Below are 28,000 nucleotides of genomic sequence, written 5' to 3' on the forward strand. Positions count from 1 at the left end.
TATTGGGTTACTTCCAAATGCGAATATACGCGAGACTTATTCGTTGCAGGTCAAGCGAGCATCCTTGATCATACTTTCGCTGGTGCTCTCGTTTCTCTGGGATACTCACTTCCTGCCTAGCAATTTCCACGCTTTCCTTCCTGCTTACGGGGCTTTGGTCGTGGAAGCACTCTCCTCTGCCGCGCTCGAACATACTGAGGGCGTTCTGTCACCCTCCCTCGGAAAGTCTATGTCGACTGCCCTGACAACTCTGGGTGCATGTGTCTTTAGTCTCCCGCTATACATGCTGAGGCATATACTGGTGAGACTGCATTATGCCTTGCGAAAAACAAACGCGTCTGACTTGGGATGCAGCTAGGTGATTCGAGCCACCACATCCCCACCCTGTCCGCACTCGCCGTGCTCCCTTGTCTGGCCTACGTGCTTCTGTACTATGCGCCCCGGGCAACTGTCAGCAGCAATATCGCCGTCACCTCTCCCCGGTACATAGTAACGTCCTACGTGACAACATTCGCGGCCGCAATCGTGTTCGGGTACCTTGCGTTCGGTCACGCACCGAGACTGGTAGACTTCATGGTCTTCGGCATGCTGCTATACGGTAAGGTGTATATCCATACTCATCTGTACCCCTACGCTCATCAGTTGTATCTAGGGATGTACCCGAGGGTCGCTGACCCTTCAGCGAGCGCTGGGGCGTACTATGCCGTGTCCAGTCGTCTGATGCGAGCCTACCTGAAAGACATCCTATCCAACCCCGAGTCCCGGAAAATATTCTACTTCCTAATGCTGAACATGTGCTACATGCTCGTCCAAATGCTGTATGGCATTTGGACAAACAGCCTGGGACTAATCTCCGATGGTAAGTGCATCTCGCAATTGAAGAACCTCCACTGGGCTAAACCTGTTCTAGCTATTCACATGGCATTCGACTGTATGGCCATTGGTGTCGGTCTCATCGCGTCTGTCATGGCTCGCTGGCCACCAAACGAACGGTTCACCTATGGGTACGTCTTTCACTGAGCTCGGGGAGTCTCCCCACGCTAAAACCACATCCCAGCTATGGTCGCATTGAAACGCTCTCAGGCTTCGCGAACGGCATTTTCTTAATCCTTATCTCCGTATTTATTATCTTCGAAGCCATTCAACGCCTGTAGGTGCTTGCCCAGTTGCTGTCGCTGCCCTTTCTAACACATCTGTAGGCTGGACCCGCCAGAGATGAACACCAGCCAGTTGCTACTAGTCAGCTCGCTAGGTCTCGGCGTGAACCTATTCGGCATGTTCGCGATGGGGGGTCACCACCATGTGAGTAACCTCCGCCAGCTACCAGTATACATCGTGTTGACTTTGTACAGGGCGGCCATTCACACTCGCATGGGCACAGCCACGGCCCCGCCGCTCCCGCCAGCCCTCTCCCTGCCCCGCACGACCATAGTCATGACCACGGTCACGACGACCACGGCCACGATCACGGCCACAACCACAGCCATAGCCATGAGCACGAACATGGCCACACCCTCTCGCATGCCGAACCACTCTCCCCGCCCTTGAGTGCCCCCGCCCACTCCCACTCACACTCGCACGCTGCCTCCCCACCCCCACCAAGTCCCGAGACGCACGCTCACTCTCACTCACACACCCCAGCGCCGGCCCACGCCCATTCGCACTCGCACTCACAGGCTCACTCACACTCACACTCAAATCCGGCGTCATGTCCGGACGATACCCCCTCCCCCGCGTCCGCCCGCCACGGCTCGCACTCCCGCCCCCAGTCCCTCGAGATCAAGGTCGACGTACCCTCCTCTCCGCCCTCCCCGGAGCAGCGCCCTGCTGGCCTGCACGCGCATCTGCTCGATGGGGCGGTCTCGCCGCTCACACCGAACTACCAGTTCGGGCACGACGAGCACTTTGCGACGCATCATGCACATAGCGCGCCGAATCTGCACGACCACTCCCATGTGCATGATCATGCACAGGAAGGCCACTCGCACAATATGCGCGGTGTTTTCTTGCACGTCATGGCCGTAAGTCCTCTCCCCTTGATTTGCCTTGCAAGAAAGCACTCGCTGACCACGTCTGAATTGGTTCTGCAGGACACTCTGGGGTCGGTCGGTGTAATCATTTCGACGCTGCTCATCCAGTTCTACGGCTGGACAGGGTTCGACCCGATCGCGTCGCTCTTCATAGCCATCCTCATCGCCGCGAGCGTCGTCCCGCTCGTCATCGACACCGGCAAAGTGCTCGCGCTCGACCTCGACACGCGCGAGAAGTCCATCCAGAACGCGCTCTCCGATGTATGTGCAATCATATCCTCCGTGACGGTCTCTTTGACTCTGACTGACGCGAACACTCCGTTAGCTTGCCCCCATCGAGGGCCTCGCGTCGTACACAACACCACGCTTCTGGCCTAAGGACTCTGCCAGCATTATTGGCACGATCCACATTCAGCTCGCGCCCTCCGCCTCGTCTCGGGACCCGGGTGGCCCGCACTCCAGCGTGCGGCCGACGTTCGCCAAAGTGGACCGCGTCGTCGAGCGCGTTGACAAGCTTCTCCGAAGTCGCATCTCGGGCCTTGAAGAGCTCACCATCCAGGTCGAGGAAACGTCTCCCCTGCACTGACCTTCGTACATACTGCCGCGCGCCGGTAGAGGCCCAATCTCTGTACTTTATTACACGGGAAGACATTCGCATTGACATTCCACTATCGCGCGCGCGCACGCGTACCGCTCTATCTACGAGCCCCGGCGCCGCGCCACATATTAGGTCCAGATCGTACTGCGTACTTATGGTGTGCGAAGAAGTAAGTCCCTCGCGCCCCTGCACCCCGCGCCCGCCCACCGGCACGGCCTCGGAGGTAACATAGGGACAGGGATCCGCCCAGGAGCATACTAAAACAGGCAAAAATACAAGCACCGGGGGTAAAGATCGTCCGCAAAGTCGTGAGTGGACTCGTTACTGCTCGTTCAGGTTGTTGAGCAAGGTCGTGAGGCATCTCTTCGTCACCATGTCGCCCTGCTTGCGCGGTGAGCACTCTGTGGGCCACGTGCGAGGGACGTGGCACGTACCTTGAGCAACGCGTTAAAGGTGTTGTCGCGAAGTGGCTCCGGCAAGCAGGCACGGAGCGCCTCACGAGCCCTACAGGTACGCGAAAGGTTAGATCGACGGGAGAGGACGCTTAGCAGCCGATGTACTCACCTCAAGTTGTCGCTCAAACGCAGGTAGCAGCGCACGACATGCTTGAGTAGGCGAACAGCCTGGGTCTCCACAAGCTGGTTGACCATGTTGCTCAAGACCGTCCCCACAGCGTAGAAGCGCTCGTAGGTGTGGCAGATGTAAGTGAGGCCAGTCTCGTCGAGGAGGATCTTCTGAACGATGAAAATGGCGACCGTTTTCGACAACTCGGAGCCCGTTTCCATGATCCGGAGGCAGAGCGGGATGATCTCGGTGGACAGGAGGAAGTGGATGACGGTAGTATTGTCGTTTTGCTGAGTGGCACGTTGTCAACGCCCGGCTAGCAAGCCGCATGCACGTATTCGACTGACCTTGACCAAGGCCCCAATAACGCCGAGCGAGGTCAGGCGGAGGTATTCGAAGGGGCGGGTTTTGGAGGTAGTGTTCAGGAAGGGGTATAGGAAGAGAGGGATATGAGCTGCGTTACAGTAAGTACGGAGCTCGGCGAAGAGTTATCTGTGCCAATACTCACCGTTCAGGAACAGCTGACGAGTCTCGGGGTGGGAAGCTACACATTGAAGGAGAGCGAGAGCATTGCAGACGCGATTTGATACATGGGCGGTGAGATTAGGGGGGGATAATAGGGGATAGACAGAGACGATTTCCTGAAGGAGTGCGGGCATGATGCCTGCGGGACAAGCACTCGTCAGCAGCGCGCCAGCAGTGTGCGCAGAAATGAACTCACCGAAGGAGTGCCACAGAACGAGGGCTAGGTCATCGTACTGCTCTCGCTTCTTGCTCAGCTCGAGGAGCGCACTCTCCCGCGAGTCGGCGTTGAGCAAGTCGATGACGAGGGCATAGATCTTGCTCTCTTCGTTGACGCTCAGGGGCTGGTTGGGCGCATTCCCGGGCAGGAACACGCCCTGGTGCGGGGTAGGGTGTTGGAGGGGAGGGAGGCCAGAGGTTCCGGGGGAGTCGGGGAAGGCCTGGACGCCGCGGTAGGGGTTGTACTGGAGGTTGTGCTGCATGTAAGACACCGGTTTGGGAGAGATGAGCCCCGCCATGGGCATGGGGAGCGGGGACAGCACAGACGACGCGGGCGACGGCGGCGAGGAGACGGCCGGGAACGACGGCAGGGACGGCGAGCAGGAGGATGAGAGACAGGTCCGAGTTGTTAGACGCCCACTGCGTACGCACACGGCGCCTGTCGGTGTCTCGCTTATGTCATTCAACCCGCCAATTGCCGCCGGCTCCAGCTTCAGATCCTCATCGGCCGCTGAGAGAAGCGGCGAAGCTCGTATTTACGCTCTGCGAGGTGGGTGCACCCTAGAATCACTTGATACAGTGCCCATGACGGCAGCTTTCATATTAACGTGCCTTTTTAATTTTTGCGCTCACAGGCCACTGACAGGAACATGTTGAGCAGACTTACCATGACCGCCGCGCACCCCAGGCATACGGTATGGCGGTCATATACAGGACTTTCGAGCACGAATGATTTTGTTTTGGAGACCCTGGCACTGATGGAACCCTTCTGACAGTTTGCAAGTGGCACTGTTTGGTTGCAACCAGCGCTGGAGGGCCGCCGGACGACACATACTCGTGAAGACAGGATGCCAGATTTTCTGTTTTGCCATTTAAGATCTGGAGCATACACGAATTCTTCAGCATCCTTGAATGAGCGCGCTTCGCGTCGCGCACGACCCAAAGGGATCGGGAAACGTCTCAAATGCCTTGGAAATGATCCAATGAACCGTCAACGGATACTAGTGGCGTTGACAAGTATCAATTAGAACCCCGGTTGTACCTCAGAAATTCGGATGGAATCATCCAGCAAGCCAGACGTTCGACGACCTATGAATGTTGGCAGGAAGGTAGTCAAGATGTAATGCGGCGTACCTGTGAGTAGCGAGTCGAACTTCCGCACCCGCGGGGGACATCAATCCAAGATATCTTTGAGCAGCGTAGGATAACATCTGTTTAGCGATATGAATGTAGCTGGAAGCAAGTCGAAAAGTCCGTCGCGTCTAGTGGAAGCATCTATGTCTATCAGAGTAGCAATATCGGGGACGTCGGCAACAGCGCCGCAGCGCCGCCAGGCAAACAAGCTTGCCTCGAAGCCTTCAGCAGGCGGGAACGGTGAGCGGAATCCTGACGGTCCTCTGCGTAAAACAGTCAGCACGAGAGCATCAGCCAGCAGCTTCACAGTCTACTCACGGCGAGACCCTGCGGATTGCGGGAGATAGCGTCAGTTTGTGCTCGGGCGCCCATGCGCGGTGGGAGAACGCACCGAAAGACTCGTCTCCTTGTACTTCACGCTCATATCCGCGGCGGTCAGCCGCATGGCCTCGATGGCCTCGTCCAACGTAACGCTGTACACGTTCTGGCTGGCCATCGACAATTGCGCGGCCGTTACGGCCTTGACAGCTGCTCGAATGTGATCAGCATTCGTGTTCACGTACTTGGGCCTCGCCGCACAACGTACCCCCAAGACTATTCCGCTCCTAGGTTACGAGATCGCTGTTAATACGCGCCGGCCACCAAAGCAAGCCCGGAAGAATGGAAACGCACTATGCACGGAACCTGTACCAGCCCGTCGATGGGATCGCACGTTAGGCCTAGGTTGTGTTCTGACCGGCGACATGCGAGCCAGTCAGCATCACACGCCAGCTGCATTGGCTAAGGAAAGAAACCCTGACCTATGCCAATCTCGGCGGCTTGCAGAACCGTTTCCGGCGATGCTGCGGCGTACGGTCAGACCCCAATCATCTCCGGTAGCATCGCGAAGCGGAACATACCACCCATGCATGCGGCAAAGCCCGCGCTCGCCATAGAACACGCAACTGCAGAACACACCATATGGTTAGCATGGATTCCCGCGAGATAGCGGCGCGACAGCAACGCACCCCCGACCTCGGCTTGACATCCGCCCTCCGCAGCAGAGATAGTGCTTCCCCTCTTGAACAGCATGCCGACCGCCTGATGGAATTCAGTATTCCGCGCTCGCGCTCTGGGTGGATGAGACGCTGAGACGCACCGATGCGGTGAGCAGGAACGTAACCACGGCTTTCTCCGGGTCGTCGCTGATAAACTACACGCGCCCGCCGAGAGATTCTTCAGTGTGCGTGCCGCCGGGGAGGCAGGAGGTCACGCACCTCGACAATATACTTCAGCACGGCGGGGATGACGCCCGCAGCACCGTTGGTGGGCGACGTGACGATGCGGCCGCCGCTGGCGTTGACCTCGTTGACCGCTATCGCGTAGCACGACAGGAAGTCCATTGCGGGGATCGTCGTCTTGCGCTATTCGCGTGCCACCCCTCAGTTAGCCTCACTTCACCTCCGACGCCTCACGGGGACTTACTATTGCCATGGGTGTCACAGGATGGTCCAGGGTACCAACAACGCGAGTGGGCCGCGATGCAGAGATCCTGCGCCCGGGGCCCATCGCATTTCCGTTGCCGCTGTCGGGCTCTGCGCCCCACGCTGCGCCCGCGCTGAAGCCGTCGGGGGCGTCAATCCTCCCCGCGGACATCGACGAGCCTGCGCCAATTTGCTGGAGGTGGGGAGAGGCCAGCCCAGGGTAGAATCTTCGGAATTAACAAGGTCCGGCGTTAATAACTGCCAAAGTACGTCGAGCATCGTGAGAGACATGCACGTACCCACGCATGAGGCGGCGGTAGAGCATGGGCGCGCGCCTGCGGAGGCCAAGCCTGCCTGGGAGTTTCTCCTCCGCCGAGGACACACCTGTGCGTATGCATTCGTCCATGACACCCCATATGCGCATCAACTACAGCTCCGCGTCAGCATGCATTCTTCCGCAAGGCTAGGCCCGCGCGGGCCTAAAGCAGTCACGCAAAGAAGGGGGAGTGGGGGAAAGACAGGGGAGAAGGCAACAAAGCGGCATAGGATGAGAAAAGAGGGTACCTTCTCATGTATGTCCTCGTGCGAGTACCCAAAGTGCAACTCGTTGTCGTAAACGATCTGGGCGATGGTCATCTAGACCGCGACGTGCAGAGTGGGATTAGCGAACCGGCCTCAATCTCCATGGCAATCGAAGCCCCGCCGCGCGAGAATAGCGGCGGCGGGGACACGATGCACAGCGCGTTGTACGTACGTTGTGCTTCTTCGTCAGCGCGAGAAGGCTATCTCCTGACTGGCAGCATGCACAGCGAGTGGTCAGCGTCCATCTCCGCATCCTCGGAATGTGCACGGGTGACGTACGACGAACGGGTAAGGGGGTTGGATGGGGTCTGGAGCCTCCGGTGGCGCGCCAGGAGTGCTCTCGGAGCTATGCGTCTGCTGGAGTCGTGCGCCGTGCACGATGCTCTTGTCAACACCCTTGTAGAACAGGTTCTCGTCCACTATCGCCGCCGCCGCGTGAGTTCCCCGCTCGGTCATCCAGCGGCGCGATGCGCGCTCACCTTTCGTCTTCTCGTTCACGACAAAGCCACCCCCGACACTGAAACGGACATATCACGGGCGGCAGGTCAGTCATTTACGCTCTCCCCGCGTTGCCTCCGCTTTCCGGCGGAAGCCCGGGCGCGCATGCTTACCTGAAGTACTCGTTGGTCGCGAGCAGGTCGCCGTCCTCGCCGAATGCCGAGAAGCGCATGCCATTGGGATGCGTCTTGAGAACCTGATCCCAGCGCCACACCATATCGCGGTCCATGTCGTACGTGATGTGGTGACGGCCGCCCAAAAGGAGGATCTTGTTTTCGAGGATGGCGGCATACCGCGACGGGATGGTGCCCGTGTCGATCGTCTCAGGGTCAGAGCCTGGGCGTGGCGCACGGCATCAGCGCACAGAGTCCACAGTCTCGGAAGCAATATGAAACTGACCTTCGAGTCCCAATAGGATGGCTTGTGGCGTGTGGTGACTACGTCGCAAAGCTACCATCAGACAGAGTGCGCGTTATGAATGCGGGAACACTGTACCCTTTTCCTGTGAATGATGAAGCCTCGTCAGCTTGTAGACTAGATAATGTCCCTAGACGGAAAGTCTGTACCTGTTGCTGCCAGGGAGCCATATCTTCGGGACGATGAGAGCTATTCTCGACGCGGTACGAGCATATAGTCTCGTTACCAGACAGTATAACTGATTGGGGTAAGGACAGAAGACGCAAGCAACAGGAGGGTCATTCTGTCCACAAAGCGTAATAACACGGACTCCTGACGAGAACTGTCACAAAATGGAGAAACTAGGCGTATCCCCGTCATCCCGCGAGTAACCAGCATAGCCAGGACCGAACGTTGGCTCTAGCTATCTTGATTACACAATCAAACCGGGCGACTTCAACCAACATAGGTCGGGACAAGTCACCTCCAGTGAGACTTTTAAGGGGAACCCGGTTGAACCCATATTTTGATGAGCAATATCAACCAGTGTCAGCTGTTTCTGGCTATCTCATGTGTGCTTTCCCAAAAAAGCGCGTCTTTCCCTCTCGAAGCTGCCAGGTAACGCGCAACCCCTATACTGTCCGGCAACGAGACGAGTAATAGATATGCTCACAGTGATATTTTCACGGTCTTGACCTGAAATCGATGAATTAAGTATGGGATCTCTTAGTCAAGTATATTCGATAGATGTACCTTCTCCAGCAAGCCGTGAGCATCCAAGTCACCGATGAAGATCTTGCCCGCCCGCATCGGGCCAACGGTGTGCGACGAACTTGGACCAACTACGCCCCAACAATCAAACAACCAATCCGGGCCGTCGGAATTGTAACGCAAATGGTGAACATACCTCCGATACTGAACAGGTCGAACGTCGAGATGACCGCGTGCTCGTGCTGCTGCTCATGGGAGCCTACGGAGGTGAGCTCTTCAGCAGGAATCGCGTCGCCATCCTCGTCTTTGCGAAGTCGTTCGAGTACCGCGTTGGGGTCTTCCTCCCGCCTGGTGGCTGAAGAAGCAAAGTGACGCGTACCGACGATCTTCCCCCCGAAAACTGCGCGTCCAGACGCGAGCCTAGGGCCATAGGAAGATGTTTGTCGTGCAGATGAGTTCGACGCCACCGCTGCGACGGTTGCCCGTCGGGCGCGTAAGACGCGGAGACGGGTCGCCGTGAGCATCGTCCTTGGATGTCGTGTTCTGTCGATTTTCGCTGGGGACGATGCTAGGGCAAGCTGCGTTGTAGATCCGCACGCTGCGCGGTCGTGCTGTCGAGCGAAGGGGATGAGTCTGAGGCGATAAAGGGCGGTGTGTGCATTCTCAGATGGTCATTTGCGCCGGAGTTCGTCGCCGCCAACCGCATCCTGAAACAGCCTTGTGACCCTAACCTTATCCCAAGTTTACTCCACCAACATGTGACCGCGATCATATTTTTCGCGTCGCGGACGCGTCTCCGCTACTGTTCTCCTCAGATCTGTGCGAGATCTCCTGCAGTAACTACTAGCCTTCGTCCTCAATATCCGTCCAAAACGCTTTCTAAATATCCCAGAGTGGAAGGTGCAAAAGCGACATCGTACGTCGATCGCCTACGTATTCAAGCGGCGACAGACGATTGCCCCGATCAGCGTTTCCCAAATCCTGCAACTTGCCACCATGCCAGTGCTCGACTCGGAGATCCCGCCCATTCCCGCCCCTCTCCACATCCGCGTCGACCCTCACTGCGGGCGCAAATACCACGCCTCTCGAGCCTTGCCAGAAAACACAGACCTCCTCGGGAGCTGCGGCCCCTACTCGTACACGATCTGGAAGCGCTTCCGGAACGAAGTCTGCGCAGAATGCTGGCGCTACGACGGCGGGCGGCGAACCTTCCTCACACTGCGCGATGACGAGGGCCTTGGCGGGCCGATGCCCAACGGAGATGCCCAGAGATCGAGCACCACTGCGGGGCTCTGGTTTTGTGATTCGAGGTGTCAGGGCGAGTGGGTGGCCAGAGAAGGCGTCGAGGCCGTAGATCTTCTCAGGCAGCTAGAAGCAGCGCGGAAGAAGACCTCCCCAAAACCCAAATCGGACGCCGGGGGGCAGCAGCCAGCGGAGGGCGAGATCACGCGTGAGGTTGCCCAGCGGGCGTGGGACGTGGTGCGGGACAAGGAGAGGTCGCCGAAAGAGGTGCGGAAGTGGCGGACGTTGCAGCTCGAGGACTACGAGGCGGACATGGCCAGATACGTTCTCCTCGCGCTGTATAGGCGCCACCGCGAGCAATACAGAAATCGTTCGACATCGCGTAAGGACAGCACGCCGGGTCCTCAGTCCGAGGAACCGACGACAGCGACTGACGATGAGCCGTCCGGGTGGCAGACGTTCGCCTCTCTGCAGGCGAACGAGCTGCAACTGCTGAACGCCTGCCCCCAGATCCTGCAGCACCAGACACGGATCTATCAGCTTCTGAAGGGCCTCCTCGGCTCACGCGCAGCGGAACGCAGCAACGGGTCTTCGCGAAGCAGCTCTGTCGCCGCCGAGCCGCAACCGCCCGCCGATAACGCCCGGACGCGAGAAGTGGACGACAGTGCAAGCGCATGCGAAGAGCCGCACCTGGCGGACCTTGTCACGATTGCCAACGTGCGGACCATCCTGAGCGTCGACCCGGGGAACGCCTTCGGGATCTGGGAGGTGCCGCTCATGGAGGAAAGCGAGTGTTTGGGATTCGCGCTGTATCCGGTGCCTTCCTTTTTCAACCATCGTGAGTCAAGGCTTTCCGTACGCGGGCGCGACTGATCTTCGTGGTGACGGCAGACTGCGCCGCCAACGTCCGCAAGGAGCGGGATGGACGGGCGCTGCGTTTCGTGACGACGCGCGCGGTGGTAGCCGGGGAGGAGCTCTGCATAAGCTACGGGCACGTCGAGGCGATGGACTGGGCCACCCGTCAGAAGGAGCTCCTGGAGGGGTGGTATTTTGAGTGCAGGTGCGGACGGTGTACAGCGGAGGGAGAAGGCGCACACTAGTGAGAGAAGCCCGACCTAGGAAGGGCTCACATTGTTTTTATCAAGAATGTTAACATCTGCCAACGACATGTCAGTCAAGTTTGACAATCAAAGGTCCATCCCACAGTAATATCATGCAACGGGAAGCACAGCACGAGATTGGTTGACCTCACTGGATGCGTTGATTTTGAGGCTGCGGCAGCAGGTTTGAACACGTCGATCACGGGCTGCCTACAGAAGTCAAGGTGAGCGGAGGATTAAACGATGCAAGACAGACAGTCTTTGTCGCTAATTGTATCTCCAGCTGTGGGGTTGCATTCCTTATGTCAAGTGTCAGCCGAGATGTCGAAATTTGGTAAGGTTCTTGAAACACCGGAAGCTGCACGCGAGGGTACAGGACACGGAAAAGGGCGGATGTTTGTTGCGTGTCGCTATACGCGCTGTTAGTTGCTCCCTTTGTAACGATAGAACACTAGATACCCACTTTCCAGGATATGTCTTGACGTATGGACGCTTTACACACGCGTCGTCGTCGCCGACCAACACAGTGTGAACGGTCTATCTCTGTGAGACTAGCAAGTACCGGCGTCGCGCCATCCGCGTCAACGTTGATACCGTCACCGGCCTTATAACCAGGCGGATCTGTGGTACACACGCGGGGTCCACAAAATCACTCATCTGCTTCGGCGAGGCGGTAGTGGCGATGGTGGCGGCTGTGCTTGCGCCCTGACGATGGAACTCGATTGTGCGGAAGGGCGAGCTATCATAGAGGGTATCTGTTACCAGCGGCGTTCTACCACACATGTAGCACATAAGTACATACTCACCTCAATCTGCGTGTCCGACCCATCGCTGGGATTGAGTGCATCAAGATGAATGTGTAGATCGCGTGTAGATATAGATGCATCCGGCGCAAGGTACTCACATGCCCGAATGCACGCTGCTCCGATGCGGAGGAGAGCTACGGTTACGAACGCCAAGCGACCACGCTGTACGAGCCGCGGGGCCTCGCGGGGCGTAACGATGCCGGCATGCTTCTCGCTGCCTGCTGGGTTTCCCACTGATCCAGACTCGGTGAATGGGAACACGACACCGAAACCCCTAATGCTGGATGAGCGCGCGCACTCATCAGATTGAATCATTGTGGGCTAAGGAGCGTCTCCCTGATTGGCTGGCGTCCAGGAGCTCCCGCGTTCGCCGAGGGCAGTGTATAGGCATCGAACGCGTCTGGCAGCGGGGAAAGGGTGTAGAACGCCTTGAAGCACTCGCAGCGCATATATGATCGATGGCGACGCGTGTTGCATTGCACGGAAGGCTTCTACTCCGTCGAAGCCGTTCCTTGTGCGGATAACGCGGCGAACGAAGGCCAGACATCGCGCGAGACCGCGTCGAGGCGGAGGGGTGAAATATGTTTCCAAGTTGCTCCAAAATCGGGCAGGTGCAAGCCAGGGACGCCGGGGGCCCGAGTTGATGGTTCCCATAGACCGCGAGTCAACGCAACGCGTCCGACGAAGAGCGGGTCATTTGAGCAGCTGAGCTGAGCACGCGATGGGGCTGCAGAGAATGTTGTCTGCCGCGCGTGTGCAGCGATGTGGGCGAACAGGACAGAGGCAGGAGTTAGTAACACAGCGGGACGGTGGGCAAGTGACGAGGAGAAGCGGTACCTACATGTGTGGCGAGGGCGGTCATGCCGAATCGCGCGTGGGCGCTTCACTCCAATCAGAGGAGGACGACCTCGGATATTCCGCCTCCATCATTTCCTCTCTCTTTCCCTGTCCCCACCGCCGACGGCTCCGACCTACCCAGACCTACCCTCGTTCTCGTTCTGGCTCGCTACACGGTCCTTTCTCTAGCCCTGAAGCAGCCTCTGCATCCCAACGAACACGAAAATAGCCACAATAAACAACCACCCACCAACCGTCGCATCCATTTCTGCGCGCGCAATTTCTCAAATACGCACCGCACGTCCCTCCTCCGTCGCCGCCACGCCTTGGCTCTCCAGTCTATTGTCGTGAGCTATGGCGACGCACAATATGCCGAAAATCATGACCACTCCGGTGCCAAACGGTACGCCCATGCGCGACCGCACGCACCGTAACGACTACTCGTCTTCTGCCACATCGTCTCCAGCGACCGTCCGTTCTATGGCGTCCTTCTCTACGCCGCAGTCCCTCTCGCACCAGAACCATGCCTCTTCCTCCGCTGCTGCTGCTGCTGCCGCGGCAGCCGCCGGCAACCCCGCCGTGCCAACCAACCAATTACTCGCTGTCGACGGCCTGCTAGCGGCACACGCGGGCTCACCCAACCCGCCGCTCGCCGCACTCGAGACCGCTGTGGGCGAGCGCAACTCGCTCTCCGCGCAGAACACGCAGCTGTGGAAGCTCATCGAGAAGCAGCGCTCCGGCTACAACCACATCATGAAGGAGCTTGAGCGTATGCGCGGGGAGCGTGACCTGTACCGCGGTCGTCTACAGTCCCTAGGCGAGAACACGGATAACATGCTGCGCGCGCACCGCGCGAAGGAGAAGGCGGAGGGCAGGGAAGGTTCACTCCGGTCGGCGTCGTCGAATTCGCAGTTGAAAGCAAATGATAGCGGCGCAGGGTCGTCGAGGGGGAATAAGTTGGATCCACGCGCACAGTTGCTGAGGACGAGCTCGGACGAAACCCGTCAGTACTTCTTGTTATGTTGTTTCTTCTGTTCCCGTCAACCTCACACGGTGTTTCTTTAGCTTCACGTCTCCACCAACTGTCATCCTCCCGTTCCTTCGACCCCACCCAGTCAACAAGTTCCGATCCGCGCACTCCTGAGCGCAAAGGCTCGACAGGCACGCTCCATTATACCCGATCGGAATCCCCGGCGATGCTGAGTTCGGCGAGCAACAACTTTCTGACCGCATCCCAGCAATCATCTTCCAGTCAGATCTCTACGTCGAACTCTATGACAGCCTCGTCACCGCTCGCTACCAGCACTCGGGTTGCCGATACCACCACTCGCAGGTCGCCGCCGTTGACACAAAGCCCAACGGAGGAGAGTCATCAACAGCAGCAGCCTCAGTCAGCCGTTCCTGCACGCTCAGACTCACTTTCACTCTCATCCACTCCCGCCCCATCACCTTCGACCGCGACGCCACCGACGAAAGTCAGCTCTCCGAGAGGGACTGGCGACCCTGTACTAGGCTCGTGGAAACCTGAAGGTCCTCCCCGCCCTGCGCCTCAACCGCCCCAACCTCCGGTGCAACCGCAAAGCTCAGTCATGTTGACGCCAGCGAGCCCCGTGAAGCCTACGGCCCCCGCAATCAACGGACGGAGCCATGGCGTGCCGCCAATTGATGGCCCCTCGTCTGCTATCAATGGGGTAGCTACCTCAAACGTGCACGCGACCTCGAACTCGCGTCCCCCACCGATACAACCTCCCCCGGCGCAGCCTGAGCCCACCAAGGTGAACGGGACGACCAATTTGGCGGTGCGTCCTCAACCATCATCTCGGGACTCGCAGATCTCCCTGCCGGAAGAGACAAAGCGATACTATGCGTCGATGGCATCGCCGGCGGTAAGCCCCGGGATGAAGTTTACATTCCCGTCCGCGCCGAGCTCGCCTCTCGTAAAGGAGACGCACGATAGCGGGAGCGTCAACGGAGTCGTGCCCGCTGGAGTCGGACTGGGTATACCGAACGACGCCAGTCAAGCTCAGGGACCAGGTGGCCGAGGACGAACAAACGGGCGCGTGGCAGGGTCAGATCGGGCAGGATCTGTCACCACCACGGAGGAAGGCGCCGAATTCCTTGATATGGACGACGAGGACAGCGCTTACGATTCAGGAGCAAACGGTGCCAGCAGCGGCAGCGCACAGGTCGCTTCCTTCGACGACAGCACTGCGCAGAGCAGCGATAGCGGCGACGCCCGTGCACGCGATCCCGAAATGGCCGAGCCACTCGCCGTCGAGGACTTCCCCCTCCCGCCGTCGTCGCAGTACGCGCCATCTGTGAGCATGTCCACCCGCCAGGGAACCTCAATAGACACCCGGGACAGTCGGCCATCTCTCTCCACCTCGGACTCTCACGTCAATCTAGCGCCCTTTCATGCATCCTCGCAAACCCTGGTCTCTGACCAGCCGCCTCCCTCCCCGTTCCCCCTCCCCCTCCCGCAGGGCCCGCCCCGCATGGGCTTCCGCGCGCTCCCCCTGCTTGCAGAGGACCTCAAGTACACCGAGGTGGTGGTGTCAACATCCACGATCCGGCCAAACGATCGTGGAAAGGAGGTACTGTCCTTCATCATCGCTGTCGACCCTGGCCGCGGAAAGGAGTCCTGGAAGATCGAGAAGATGTACAGCGACGTACTCGGGCTGGACACGCGAATGCGGGCGACGGTGGGGAGGAGCGCAGCGAAGAAGTTGGTGACTCTGCCCGAGGGGCGGCTGTGGCGCGATCATGCGCCAGCGAAGGTCGACCAGAGGAAGGTGCGTCGGGCTCTGTGCTCTTTGCTTGCGGCTTCTCGTTCGTCGCCTCTTTCTGTTTTCCGTTCTTCACCTTCGCGGTGCCTTGCACCCCCCTTATCTCGCCCGTGACTGCGCAGGTCCTCTGCTCTCGGAGGCTTTGACCCACGTTTCTGGACCAAGCAGGGCTGCTCCCTCCGGCGGAGACTGGCAGATCTGATGCCGCCCATATGTTCGGGACATATGTGCTTCGCCTGCCTTTCTAGACGTTCTTATCCTCCCACCCCGCTTGTGCTGCTGTTTCACGTCCTCGCCGGCGTCACCGAGAAGCAAGGGCAACGCTGACCGCATGCTTTCTTTTCTATTGCGCAGACCGCACTCGAACAATACTTGAGGTCCGTCATCACCCTCCCCGTCAAGAACAAGGACGAGATCGTCGCGTTCTTCACCTCGGACATCGTACGAGACGCCGCAAAACCCGTTTCCCAGGCAGGATATAAGGAGGGTTATCTTACCAAACGCGGTAAGAACTTCGGTGGATGGAAGACACGGTTTTTCGTCCTGCAGGGCCCCTCCCTGGAGTACTATGAAAGTGTGAGTGATACGCTCCGACAAAACTTTCCCCCGTCTATCCGGCTTTGAGTTCGGCATCGGCATCTCGCGTTTCGGGACAACTCTCATTGTCTCTTGTGCTTCGCGTTCTCCTGCTGACCCTTTCTTCCGCCCTGCGTGACATAGCGCGGTGGTACGCATCTAGGCTCGATCGTGATCGCCGGTGCCCAAATCGGACGCCAGCAGCGGACGCCAGAGAAGCGCGAGGGGGACGAAGACAACGAGTATCGCCACGCCTTCCTCATCATCGAGGCCAAACGCGCCCCCAACGGATCCACTGCGCGCCACGTCTTGTGTGCGGAGAGCGACCAGGAACGTGACTCATGGGTGGAGGAGCTTGTGCGATATGTGACCGGCACGTACAACGATGAACAGGTCCCTGTGTCCAGCGTGAGCGGTCCAAGCCCAGTCTCCATGTCGAGCGCAGCACAAAGTCCTGCGCCACGCTCGAGCACGAGCTCCAATCCCCCGACCGATCTACAGACGACACCTGTGCGGCGAACCACGAAGGAGATGGTCGTTATCGCCAAGGGCCCGGCCATGCCCATCTCGCAACTCGCGCCCGACGGTAGCAACGCGAAGCTCTTCGGCGGCGCTGCGTACCCCGAGATGGTGTCGAACAGCCCCGCAAAGTCCCTGGCGCCCTCGTTCTCGGAGCGTGTCGAGGTGGACGCGCCGCCGTTGTCGAGCTCTCTCCCTGTCTCGTCCCCGCTCGTGGAGGAGCCCGAGACGTCGGTGGGGCTCGGCCAGCGTGCCAACTCGGAGCTCGGGCACTACCCCGACCTCGTCGACCAGCGCACGGCAACAGCACGGTCCCCGGAGCAGATCAAGCGGAATAAGATGAAGCGCATGTCGATGAAGCCGCCCTCGATTCCAGAGCGGTCCTCCTCGCCGGAGAAGGACGCTGGGCCGAACACGCCCCGGGTGGACGCTCACGGCAAAGTCAAGATTTCGGGGCCCATGAACGGGACTCCCATCCCTGCTGGTTACAAGTTTGGCGGCAAGGACGCGCCGCCGCCTGAGCAGCCGCCACCTTTGCCCACCACCACAAGCAATGATCGACGGGAGAAGACGAAGTCCCGGACGTTCAAGAACTGGGGCTTCGGCAGAGCGCACGGTTAGTGGTTTATTCTGGTCTAGTTGTTTATGGCATCGCTAACGACAGCGCCCCAGACAAAGCCGCTGCGGTGGCAATGCCGACATACATCCCTCGGGCGGTGTTCGGTGTGAGCCTCGAGGAGTCCCTTGATGTCGCGCAGATTGCGAGTCTGCCCGCGATCGTCTTCAGGTGCATACAGTATCTTGAGGCAAAGAAGGCAGAACACGAAGAGGGTATCTACCGGTTGAGTGGTAGCTCGGCTGTGATCAAGAGCATGAAGGACCGCTTCAATGCTGGTGCGTATTACAATTTGGGGCGTGCCTGTCATGACATGACACTGACTGCGCGTGAAGAGGGTGATGTGGACCTACTAGCCTCGGACGAGTACTGGGATCCGCACGCCATCGCTGGGTTGTTGAAAACCTTCCTCCGGGAACTGCCTGCGAGCATCCTCACGCGCGATCTGCACCTGCGCTTCTTGTCGGTGATTGGTATGTCATATTGTACGGAAGCGTTGGGGTGGAATGAGCTAACCCCGTTCTAGACTTCGTCGATCCCCAGGAAAGGATCAGGGAGCTCTCGCACCTCATCTCTTCCCTTCCCGTGGCCAACTACAGTCTGCTCCGCGCTCTCACTGCGCACCTGATCCTCATTGTGCAGAACTCGGGCGTGAACAAGATGACGATGCGGAATGTCGGAATCGTCTTCAGTCCCACGCTAGGCATTCCCGCCGGCGTGTTCAGCCTGATGCTCGGCGAGTTCAACCGCGTGTTCAATGTGGACGGGACGCTCGATCAAGAGGACGAGACCGACGGCGACGGCAGCGAAGAGCCTCAGGGCCAAAGCAATGCCGCGCGGCGGAATAGCCAGCACTATTCTGAGGCCGCAGCCGACCAGATGCTGGGACTCGCTGGGAGGACACTGCCAGGTGCGTTCAATCTGCACAACCGGTTCCCCTGCTATCGCCATACTGACCTCATGTGCACCCTTGCCGCTCCACCTGTTTTGCAGTGCAACAAGAAGAGGCCCAGTCCGACGACGGGGACGAGATCGTCGAAGAAAGCGGCACGGAAGCGACGACAGAGAACGATTCCGAGTCCCTCGTGGAATCCTCGGCGGCTTCGAGTTCCGCACACACGAACGGAAACTCGAACATCCTGGTGGAGCGCGAGCAGACGCCGCCCAACGAGTCGCAAGCCTCGCGCACCCGTGCGTCCGCCCTCGCTGCGAGCCGCGGGCTGAGCGTCGCGACCGACAAGGCGAGCCGGCGGCACAGTCGCATGATTGGCCTCCCGCACTCGCCTCGGCCGCCCCCACAGGGCGCGCCTGCGATGCCCGGTCAGGGTCCTGCGCCCTCAAGTTCGTCGGAGGCGACCTCGAGCCCCCGCTTGGGCGAGGGTCTGGCGGCGGTGCCCGCGTCGCCGTCGCCATCGGCCGCCCCAGTTTCTCCGCTGCGACCGACATAGTGCCGCGGCGCTCCGCCGCTGCGAGCGCTAGCTGGTGAGTGACGCACGACGGGGGCGAGTGGCGATCGCCCTATGCTACGTACATATTACATCGCATGGCACCTATATGGCACACGACACGTATGGTTCTCTATGAGCTTGGTTAGGTGGAGGGGGGCGGGTGGGCTTCGCGAAGGCGGAGTCGGTCGAGATGCTTTCCTTCTCTCACATATTTTCTCTCCTTTTACGTCTATGGATCCTCTTAGTACATAGTTGCATGTCCCAATGATACCCACTGGCGATGTATATCCCGTCCTGCTGAGATGTAAATTATCCTGCCTGATTGTGTATGTGCAGAACGGAAAAAGGTCCTGGGGGTCGCCATGTTCTGCGTTCCGGGTGACGGTGTAACGAAATTCTCATAATCAAACCACGCAAGTTCATGAAGAGATTCTGACATATGTAACGTCCTCCACAACCGACCGGATTCGAGAATGGCACGCCGATGAGAGTAGTGGGCACAATATGTGCTCAACGTTAGCTACAGCGGAGCGGCCACATTGTCACACCCAGCGTACACTGAGGCCAAGTTGTGACTCAGGCGCGAACCCGCTAAGTCCTATCATCTGGTGCAGATGTTCCGTAGAACGCATTCAGCCCGTCCCAGGAACAAGCTCGAGCTGCCGAGTTGTGTAAATTTATTGAGTGTCGATTCCAGAGAACATGGCGTTCAAGTTCAACAGACAGGACGCTTTCCACTGGTCGCCTCTATCGCTCTGCCACGTCACCAGAATGCAGCATATGTGCCGAAACGTGTTCTGCGGGACAGATCTCGCCATCGTCAGGACTTTTTGGCAGAACGGTGTCTTTCTTGAGAATCAAGACATTGCTTATCCAACTTCCAAGAGTGAGTACCGTTTAAAGTACAGTGTGGCTTATCTTGCCGGTACGCGCCTCTCAAGCGCCCATGTACGTGCCTGGCGCGTCTCACCCAGTTTGGTGAGGACCCCGGCCAATCCACCAAGAACTCACATCCAGTTGGAGGCCCATTTGGGCCGTTTTCGGGGGTCCCAAATCCGGTGTTTTTCGGGGATTTTCACATAAGTTGCGGCCGGCTACGCCGGATTCGGGGGTAAAATGGATGTAACATGGCTTTAGGCGCCCGTTTAGCGCTGGTTCGATTTCTCGGCCCGGCCGGCCTTTACTGGGTTGGGTGGAGAAACGATGGAAAACAGAGCGCGGCGTGCTGATTCCGTCGCTTTTTGGGTAAATTTTGTCTCCAGCCGGGGCCCCGGCCGTCTGGTCGGCCGAGCGAGGCTTACTTTCGGGGTTCTGGCATATGACTATCCTGGCGAGGGCTTGTTTTCGGGGCTGGGGAGGGATGTAACCCCGGCCGCTGAAGGCCCCATTTTCGAGAAATCGACCTAAATTTCATGTAAGTTTCGGGCCCTCCGTGCCCATTTTCGGGGATTCCGGCATATGAGCTCTTGGTGTATTGGCCGGGGTCCTGTTTGGTGCGGGGGACGCCCTTGCAAGACGCCAGCGGCAGCGAGCAGCCTGCGCAACCCCTCTCATCCACCGTCCACCACGTCGACGTCAGCAAAATGGGCTACAGGCAAGCCGCTGTGCTCACTTCCGTCTCCTTCTTTCTCGGTATGTGTTCAGCAGCATGCAGACGTCCACTCTTGCTCACCTGCTCGTACCTACCTTTCTTTCTCAGGGGTGCTCTTTATTTGCCTGAACGTCGACTACCGGATCCTGTTCACGCCGCTCACGGAGTCTGTCGTGCGCGATGGACTAGAATTCTACACCATGTTCTACAACTCCCCGCCCGCTATCAAGGCGAGTTTCCGTGCATTACCTCCGGCTGTGCGTCCCGCTCACTTGCGCTCCGTTCTCCCGTCCGTCAACTCCGCCCGCGCCCGCGCCCACGCCCACCAATGTTTTGGACACGCAGGGATTGTTGCATTCTATAGTGGGTGTGGGACTGGTTGGCCTTCTGGGCAAGCTGCACAAGTGGGACGATAGCGCGATGTTCTTCGACGGCTCTTCTCTCGGTGCGTCTCTCCCGCCTCCACCTACCCTCCCGTTCCGCACGTCCGCACGCCTGCGCGTATCCCCTTTCCTGGCTCTTCCGTGTACGGCATTCAGTCGCGTCTGTATGAGTGTGCTCACACGCGCTGCGCGCTCTTCCCCGCCAGCTGCGTACATCTTCAGCTTGGCAGTCTACATGACCGTCGGCATCCCTGCGTGCCGCACCGTCGCAGACCCCATTCCCGACGTCGACTCGCAGGAGGACCAGGTGGAGGCGCTGCGCGTCCTCTCTGCGGGGAACACCATTATTATCGTGCTCCTCGGCGCGGTCCTCGCTCTTCAGGCAAGTCGTGCCTTCTTCCTGGGCCTTCTGGGACACCTGCTGACCGTGCGTTATCCGTGGATCTTTGACAGGCGGGAGAGCAGTATGCCAGGCGGGTCGAGGAGAACCTCGTCCAGCAGGCAACCGAGCAGGAGAAGGCGAAGCCCGCAGCAGCCGCAGAGACGGAGACCAAGAAGGACAAGTGATGGCCTGGTCAAGAATTTCACGAGTTGTCACGTCGTTACCGCTGCCGTTGCTTGGTACTGCAGGTCATCCCCCTTGTTCCTGGACGTGCGTATCGGAAGGCCGTCGTCTGTCTGGCCTTTACGGCAATGAGAGGGGCGCAAAAGGTACGCAGCACACCTGGAAAGAGCGTGAACAGTGATGAGAGATGTCGGTAAGGTGCTCAGATATGCGCCGTACGGCTCACCGTCTGATGAGGTCCCGCTCGCGTCGTCCCACAACGGCATCCTGTCGGTCGGGACGTGTCTCCCACCGCGCCAGGTGCAAGCGACGCCAGGGAAAAGATCGCGCGCAGGAATCTGCGCGGGAGGGCCTAGAGCGCATAGAACATAGTTCTATATGGCGCGAGTGCCCCTTGGGTCCGCGGTGGCCCCATTCGTGCAGTGGGTACGTCGGGGAAAGATACTTCGTGGCGCCTCCGGGACTTCCTGTTGCGCAGGAGTGTGATACATAGCTGATCTTTGACGCGGCGTTGTGGCGTTGTCCTCGAGCAGTCCGCCGCTCAGACGTCCGTTCACTCATGGCAGCGGCCCGCCATGGGAGCGAGGGAACGTCGAAGGGATCTCTATGTCGTTCGACCGGGCTTCTCACCGGTCCAGGCTTGTCACCCCTTGTGGGTGTGAGACTGCGGCTGAGTGCAAAGTTCACCGTCAATGGAAGTCCTATCTCCGGCGAGCAGGCTCAGGCCCTCTCGTCCGCGTACGCGAGGAGCTGGCCACAGGCTGTCCTCGCAGCCGCGGCGCAAGATGCGTCGCGGGATCCAGGCGGGCTGAGGCCAGCTCCTCGCGGGACGTGTACGTGTGCGCGCACCGTGATGTTCTGTTGAGCTCAGAGGAAGCAGAGACTCCGCTCGCTAATCAGGGCGAGCTCGCGGACGGCAGCCGTCGGCGGACGTACTGGCCTGACGCGGTCGTGATGGGCTTGACGTCCGCTGCGAAATCTGCATGCGTGGTGCTTCTCCCGGGTCGAGCGAGCGCAGTGGGGAAAGCGAGGGTCGAGCCAGCGGTGCGCGGGGTGCCCGGCGAACGGCACCCTCTTCCCGCGAAGGTGTGCGCACTGAGAGTTGCCGACGGTTAAGCCACGCGTGGATGTCGGGCTCAGTTGCAGCATGCAGCACCTCCCATCATCTCGCCCAAACGGGCAGCGCTGGCCCACAGGCGCCTTTTCCGGTGTCCTCGCCTCTGCCGCCTCCGACCACTCACCCGTTCCTACATTGTTCGTGACGGCCACTCAGTTACGCGTCGGCGTTCATCGCGGAATTCCGCTTGGGTCCGGCAGCGCGTATGTAGATCTATTCCGAGGTGGAGCGGGGGTTAATTGCGTCGGCTGCGCCCGCCCTTGTTCGACGAATATGGCAGGTCTCGTATTCGCGGCGGCCGTCACGCCCCTCGGATACAACAAGTGCCCATAACGTACGCGCATCGGGTGCACGATCTCCCATTGTCCAGCTTTTATGGTCAGGCGCACGTCTTTCTCGTTCTTGCACCACACCTTCCTGACTCGCAGCCGCTGAGGCACCATATCGAGACGCGAGGGGAGCGCGAGCGCGAGCGTGCGGATATCAGATATTCGGGGCAGCGGCCAGTAGCCGAGCAAGGAGTGCTGATGTTTTCGCAGACCGAGTCGCTCATCAGGTCGCCGGTGACGTCGAGTGTCCTATCAAGCAGCATTCTGTCGTGCCGCCTTCCCCCAGCACACGCCCGTCCGAGCCTCCCCACCAGCCGCTGCAAATGGCGGCTTCGTATTCGCATCCATCCATGCACGCGCAATTCCGCGGGATGGCGAGCCCGTGTTGTGCGTGCGCAGGTGGCGTCTGTCTGATATTCGTACCTTCTTGTTCGGGAGTGTTCAACGTGCGACGTGTCCTAGGTTCCATACGCGCGCGGTGACGCTGTTCGACTCGGGCATCGCCATGCCTAATATCCGGCCACTTAGCCAGCATCCTTTCATGCGAATATCTAGCGCCGCAACATACGGGCATCATGCACATCAGGTATGTTGCACCGCACCGTGTGGCCAGGCGTGGCTCCCCTAGGACGATGAAATTCGAAGCTGATGCTGCCGCTCACGCAGCGCACATCCCCTCGTCCCCAGTGCTGTCTTCCTGTCACGCATCTTCACAGGACAGGGAACGGGAACGCGCAGCGGAAAATTTCCCCCAAGGAGCACGGCATCCTCCGGGTGCGTCTGCACTGTCACAGATGTGGCAGGAACCGTGGACCGTGAACGGGATATTCGGACGCGCAGACGTGCACTGGCAGCTCCCACCGCTGCGGGGCGCGATACATCTCCCTGGATTTCCACTGCTGCAGGCCACATCTGACAGCAGGCAGCCTGCGAGATCCCCGCCTCGGCCGCTGCATCTGCCGTCACGCTTCGTGCAGATGGAGCCCGCGCACGGAAGGCGACGAAGATTCGTCGTGCCCGGTCCTCACGCTTCCTCGATCTGATGGCGCCGCGAGCAGCGACAACGCCGACAGATATCACGCCGACGTCCTCGTACGTCGCTTCTCCGAATATCAGCGCCAGATAGAACGGGAAGCTGAACTCTGGCGCTAACGTAAACTTTGCAGGCCCTGCAGGCCCGACGGCCCCAATTGCACAGTCGCATTCCCCCTTCGCCGTGCGCAGGGCTGCTGTGGGCACGCACATATCTGGCAGGCGGATGGCATGCGCACGCTGAGCCGGCCTGTGGCGACTCGCACGGCGCCTGCGTGCACGCCGGACGATCGAACACGCCTGCGTTCCACGGCGCCTGCACCCGTCCCACGAGCTATCTGCCTCCTGCGCGCACACGAATCGGAGACGTCCGATGGAACACCAGTTATTCTCGGCCGGACACCTATACGGCGCACGAATCCTCCAGTCGCAGGCAGTCAGGGTTCGCGCACGCACGCAACAGCGTCTGATTCTCGCATCTGCATCTGCGTTCCATTCCGCCCGCCCACCCTCTATCCGCCACCAGCTGCCCTGCTTACCATCTCGCGCCCATGCCCCCCATCTGGGCGATCGCAAATCGCTGCCACCCACGACGTCAATGCGCCATCAGCCTTCGCGCTGGCATTCACATTCACGAACCGCTGCACCACCCACTCTCCGCACGCGCCCCCGTTTCTCGAACGCGCGAAGCCCGAGGCCCGCGCGCGCCTGCGAACGGGGGTTCCAGCGAGCAGGACGCGAACCTTGTACTCTATTCCGCGGCAGCAGACGGACGCACGGACGCGGCGCACAGCCCGGGCCCTCGATCCCAGCTTCCTCCCCCTGCGGCTGGCACCCCAGCGTGCTTCTCTCGTCCCATCGTCCCAGGCAATCCCCGCGCGCAGAAACCCACCAGCCCGGCCAGCAGTCCCAGTCACACTCGCGCGGCTTGCACGGCAGCTGGTGACATGGCCATGCCATGGCGGCGAACATGGCTGGGGGAAGCCCGTGCTTCTGCGTGCATCATCGACATCTCCCGCAGGCCGCGCCTGCATCCCATCATACGCATCCCATCCCCGTCACTCGACGGTGACGAGCGTGAAGGGTGCATGGGGCCAGCGAGGGCGTGCGAGATGCACGGTGCGCGGCGTGCCGGCGGTACAGCGTCCGTCCCATGCAGTCCCAATCGCCCCCCAGCACTCCCATATGCGTTCCATCCACCCAACCTACAGACGGCGACGGCGCTCGGCTCTCTGCCCATGCTCGCTCGCCGCCCGGTGCTCGGTGTCTCCGCAATCGACCGGCCGGCCATTTCTCGCACCCCCTGCGCACACAGTCCTCCGATCTGATTCTGCAAGGAAGGGGGGTCCATGTGCGCGCGTCGATGGATCGGTCGCGCAAGTCCCGGCCGAGCGGGCGCGCGGGGAAGTCTGATTTCTGCACCCAGCTCTCAGAGCAGCGTCACGGCGATGGCGGTAGGCAGTGGTACGGCGGAGCTGGGAGGGGGCGTGACCGTGGCGCCGCGAGGGGGGCGGAAAACGCGTGTCTGCAGCCCCACGCACCCAGGCTCGTACTGGCTCGTACAGTATCAGCATGGTATTTGCGCATACGGCTGCACGCCTTCCCCCGTCAGCGCCGCCAAGCTGATCCTTCTCGATCGTTCCATAGGGTGGAGGAGCGTATCATCTTCTCGCGTCTTAGGTTTTGCGTTTGCGTTTGCGCGCGGCGTTCTGCATGGGGAGCGAGGGATCCAGCGGGAGAATACGCCGCGCAAATGTGCATAGCGGCGGCGGCCCATTCAGTGCACCACGCCGGCCGGAAATACGTCGCGCATTCTGCGCCCCTGGCGCATCCCTCTCGAAGCCCTCCTCCGCCCCCGCGCCTTCTGCCTTCCTAGTTCCCGCGCACGGGCTGGGGCAGTCGTCAAGGTTCACCCAACACGGCGAAGGCAGAAGGCGATGTACACGGGTGGGATCGTGCTGCGCGCGCCCACGAAGCCGCGATAAATTTGCACCCGGGTCGGCGCACGGGAAACGCAATCGATTGGCACGTATACGTACGACAGCGCGGCGTATTGTGTTGTGCATAATGATAATGATGCTTCAGATGTGCGCAATGGACATGGACAGGCCGGTTCGCCGGCGTCTTGCGAAACGGGGCACGCGGGCTCTTTGGCGAGGCGGCGACAGCAGCGCTACCAGGCGCGCAGCCGTGTCAAGAAGGCGAAGACGCAGACGCAGACGCGCGGGAAATGAGATGAAATGAAGGGGCAGGACAGGACAGGGCAGCGGCGGTGGCGGATAGACTCGTCCTCGTATCTGGAGGAACGCACGTCTGCGCCGAAATTAGCGACGTGCAGAGTTTCGAACGCGACCCACGAGCGCAACCCAACGGCAGAGCCTCCGCCATTAGCCGAGGGGGGAGTGCGCACGTAGAGGGAGAGGAAATCAGGGGAAGCCCGCGCGGACTGGACCCGCGCAGATTCGTCGTATGCGTGCGCATCTTCCTTGCGCGGGCGAACACGTACGTGCCCAGGGCGCCCTGGCCGTCCTGATATGCCGGAAGAAGCACGCGGGGCCCGGGGGGGAGGATACAGTGCGCGGAGCCCCAGCTCTGCAGAGTCTGAGTGTCTGCGGGCGGGGCTCAGCATCCCGCGCGTTCGCACGCGCTGGCGCAAGGGCATTCATTTGGCGTCGCTGCTCCCAGCTAGTCATTGGGTTCTCCCGCTGACTGCACCGTTCTGCTGGGTGCCTGTAGCTATCCGGCGGAGGCAAATTTTTGCGTTGGTGCGCCGCTGGAGGATGTGCGGTTTGTGGCACATCACATTGCGTTCAAAGGCGGTGGGTGGGCGACCCTGCAGGCCGGCCTACGCGTGCCTATATCGGTCGGCCGGTGTCCTGTGGATATATCGATAATTAGCGGGGTGTGCCGGCGGGAGGTGGTGTGCATAGCAAGGGCCGACATCATCATACGAGGGCGACAGCCGCGTAAGCAGCGGTTACGGGGAGTCGGCGGGGTGGCAGTCAGTAAAATGACACGGCCAGAGAGTAAAAATTGCGGACAGCGAGCGGATGATGCGATGGCGGCGGGGCAGCTGCGCCCAGAGCCGGGGCGGCTCACGATCGCTATGTCGACGCCAGGCCTGGGACGGAGGGCAGTCTCGTCTCCGAGCAGGGAAGGGGAGTGGAGGTCTGGACCCGGGCGGCGCTTGTGCTCGCACTCTCGGTCGGTCCAGGCTGCGAGGTAACGTAGCAGGCCAGAAGAAGCAGGTAATCACACCGGCGGGAGTTCGCGAGCAACGAGGCGGCTGCTCGGCGTTTGTGCGCGACGGCCTTTCCTGATCGGGCCAACGTGTCGGTGGGTCCGTCGTGTGAAGAGCAGCGTCGGGCTCGGGCGGGTCGAATGAGGAAACATGGCGGGTCCGCGAGTCATGCTCGCGTCCGGGCCTCCCCGCATTGCGGCTATTAGCCGAGCAGGGCAGCGCAGTCCAAGCCTCGCGTATCGTCGCGCCCTGTGATGTTGATCCCTGCGTCGTCATTAATCGTGCTATTGTAGGCTATTGTGCACCGTTTCCAGGACGGGCGCGATGACTATTGTGGCTCGAATGCAGGAATATGAGCCGTGGGGAGCGGACGGGCGCGCAGGCTCTCGAGACGCAAGCGAAGGGACGACGTTCGGATAAGGGGGAAGGCGCGATGGCGTCTGCATCAGAGCGAGCACGGCCAGACGGTATCCAGATTGAGATGCCGATGAATGCAGGTGCAGACGAGCGACGAGGATCTCCTCTGCGCCGCCCATGAGAATACCGCACATTTCGGCGGATGTGCGATAGAGTTCCGACCTGTGGCCACGGCCTCGCCGCTCTGCGTCCCCCTCACAGGCAGCTGCTGCACGCGTATCTCATCCTGTGGTACACACATCAAGCGTGCACTGCGCCGTCCGTGCCAACGAAACACCTACGCCGCATGCATAGGGCAAGCGATGCGCAATGCACCCGCCGGGCTGGCAATGGCGCGATAGCTGCAGGGACTGAATTTCGAGCGGACGAGGAAGATCAGCAGTTGCACCGGGTGACGGAAGCGTATCAGGGCGACGCACAACCGCCCATATCTGGATGGAGGCGCGATCTGTGACTCGCCTGTGACTCCCTGTGACTGTGCGTCCACGTCGTTCCAAAACGGGGCTAGAGGAAGAAAGCGAAAATAATTAAGAGGACAGATCTGGGTGTGATCTCTACCGCTCGCTCGGGTCGCCCATGGATTTGGGGAGAGGCAGGGTCCGACTGCTCGTCCTCGCTCCCAGCTGACGCCTTATAAGTATGCGCTCCTCCTCCCCTCCTTCCTCCGACGCCCTCCCC

The 28,000-nt window shown here is 60.0% G+C and overlaps 5 protein-coding genes across 5 annotated transcripts; 3 read left to right on the forward strand and 2 right to left on the reverse strand.

The window, feature by feature from the left end:
• Positions 1-1,686: 1,686 nt before the first annotated feature.
• Positions 1,687-4,302, reverse strand: TRAVEDRAFT_168407 (Rcd1-domain-containing protein). Its single transcript, XM_008040678.1, has 8 exons — positions 3,914-4,302; positions 3,701-3,856; positions 3,540-3,646; positions 3,193-3,482; positions 3,063-3,132; positions 2,356-3,009; positions 2,091-2,291; positions 1,687-2,021 (listed from the first exon to the last, which is right to left on the reverse strand). The coding sequence occupies exons 1-6, from the start codon at positions 4,236-4,238 to the stop codon at positions 2,950-2,952; spliced, it is 1,008 nt and encodes a 335-aa protein (XP_008038869.1). The 5' UTR covers positions 4,239-4,302; the 3' UTR covers positions 1,687-2,021; positions 2,091-2,291; positions 2,356-2,949.
• Positions 4,303-4,885: 583 nt separating this feature from the next.
• On the reverse strand, positions 4,886-9,259 carry TRAVEDRAFT_168409 (L-serine ammonia-lyase). The gene is made up of 24 exons (XM_008040679.1): positions 8,914-9,259; positions 8,760-8,848; positions 8,680-8,702; positions 8,177-8,199; positions 8,106-8,112; positions 8,010-8,047; positions 7,724-7,946; positions 7,592-7,629; positions 7,392-7,531; positions 7,285-7,323; positions 7,095-7,166; positions 6,830-6,957; positions 6,532-6,757; positions 6,324-6,470; positions 6,206-6,259; positions 6,075-6,147; positions 5,967-6,011; positions 5,868-5,909; positions 5,740-5,798; positions 5,654-5,672; positions 5,459-5,595; positions 5,386-5,394; positions 5,068-5,330; positions 4,886-5,022 (listed from the first exon to the last, which is right to left on the reverse strand). The coding sequence occupies exons 1-23, from the start codon at positions 9,239-9,241 to the stop codon at positions 5,292-5,294; spliced, it is 1,998 nt and encodes a 665-aa protein (XP_008038870.1). The 5' UTR covers positions 9,242-9,259; the 3' UTR covers positions 4,886-5,022; positions 5,068-5,291.
• A 454-nt stretch (positions 9,260-9,713) lies between these two features.
• TRAVEDRAFT_168412 (SET domain-containing protein) lies at positions 9,714-11,118 on the forward strand (the record flags this gene model as incomplete). Its single annotated transcript, XM_008040680.1, has 3 exons — positions 9,714-10,546; positions 10,631-10,797; positions 10,851-11,118. The coding sequence occupies 3 exons, from the start codon at positions 9,714-9,716 to the stop codon at positions 11,057-11,059; spliced, it is 1,209 nt and encodes a 402-aa protein (XP_008038871.1). The 3' UTR covers positions 11,060-11,118.
• Positions 11,119-13,099: 1,981 nt separating this feature from the next.
• TRAVEDRAFT_29197 (uncharacterized protein) lies at positions 13,100-18,986 on the forward strand. The gene is made up of 8 exons (XM_008040013.1): positions 13,100-13,705; positions 13,768-15,494; positions 15,843-16,064; positions 16,209-17,199; positions 17,256-17,477; positions 17,535-17,672; positions 17,726-18,109; positions 18,193-18,986. The coding sequence occupies exons 1-8, from the start codon at positions 13,114-13,116 to the stop codon at positions 18,645-18,647; spliced, it is 4,731 nt and encodes a 1,576-aa protein (XP_008038204.1). The 5' UTR covers positions 13,100-13,113; the 3' UTR covers positions 18,648-18,986.
• Positions 18,987-20,139: 1,153 nt separating this feature from the next.
• Positions 20,140-21,304, forward strand: TRAVEDRAFT_29198 (Shr3 amino acid permease chaperone). The gene is made up of 5 exons (XM_008040014.1): positions 20,140-20,279; positions 20,347-20,468; positions 20,584-20,683; positions 20,828-21,003; positions 21,075-21,304. Exons 1-5 carry the CDS (start codon positions 20,231-20,233, stop codon positions 21,186-21,188), a joined length of 561 nt encoding a protein of 186 aa, XP_008038205.1. The 5' UTR covers positions 20,140-20,230; the 3' UTR covers positions 21,189-21,304.
• Positions 21,305-28,000: the final 6,696 nt, after the last annotated feature.

Source organism: Trametes versicolor (genome assembly GCF_000271585.1).
Source record: "Trametes versicolor FP-101664 SS1 unplaced genomic scaffold TRAVEscaffold_6, whole genome shotgun sequence".
In the NCBI taxonomy this organism is placed as follows: domain Eukaryota; kingdom Fungi; phylum Basidiomycota; class Agaricomycetes; order Polyporales; family Polyporaceae; genus Trametes; species Trametes versicolor.

Excerpts from the sequence above, each read along its gene's own strand:
- TRAVEDRAFT_168407 (XM_008040678.1), bottom strand. The coding sequence starts at position 4,238 with ATGCCCATGGCGGGGCTCATCTCTCCCAAACCGGTGTCTTACATGCAG. Across the intron at positions 3,647-3,700 it reads TCGTCAGCTGTTCCTGAACG|CTCATATCCCTCTCTTCCTA; the intron begins GTGAGTATTGGC and ends ACTGTAACGCAG. Across the intron at positions 3,483-3,539 it reads TTATTGGGGCCTTGGTCAAG|CAAAACGACAATACTACCGT; the intron begins GTCAGTCGAATA and ends CGTGCCACTCAG.
- TRAVEDRAFT_168409 (XM_008040679.1), bottom strand. The coding sequence starts at position 9,241 with ATGCTCACGGCGACCCGTCTCCGCGTCTTACGCGCCCGACGGGCAACC. Across the intron at positions 7,532-7,591 it reads CGTGAACGAGAAGACGAAAG|TGGACGAGAACCTGTTCTAC; the intron begins GTGAGCGCGCAT and ends CGGCGGCGATAG. Across the intron at positions 6,148-6,205 it reads CGTTCCTGCTCACCGCATCG|GCGGTCGGCATGCTGTTCAA; the intron begins GTGCGTCTCAGC and ends GAATTCCATCAG.
- TRAVEDRAFT_29197 (XM_008040013.1), top strand. The coding sequence starts at position 13,114 with ATGCGCGACCGCACGCACCGTAACGACTACTCGTCTTCTGCCACATCG. Across the intron at positions 13,706-13,767 it reads GACGAGCTCGGACGAAACCC|CTTCACGTCTCCACCAACTG; the intron begins GTCAGTACTTCT and ends GTGTTTCTTTAG. Across the intron at positions 15,495-15,842 it reads CGAAGGTCGACCAGAGGAAG|ACCGCACTCGAACAATACTT; the intron begins GTGCGTCGGGCT and ends TCTATTGCGCAG.
- TRAVEDRAFT_29198 (XM_008040014.1), top strand. The coding sequence starts at position 20,231 with ATGGGCTACAGGCAAGCCGCTGTGCTCACTTCCGTCTCCTTCTTTCTC. Across the intron at positions 20,684-20,827 it reads CTTCGACGGCTCTTCTCTCG|CTGCGTACATCTTCAGCTTG; the intron begins GTGCGTCTCTCC and ends CTTCCCCGCCAG. Across the intron at positions 21,004-21,074 it reads GCGCGGTCCTCGCTCTTCAG|GCGGGAGAGCAGTATGCCAG; the intron begins GCAAGTCGTGCC and ends GATCTTTGACAG.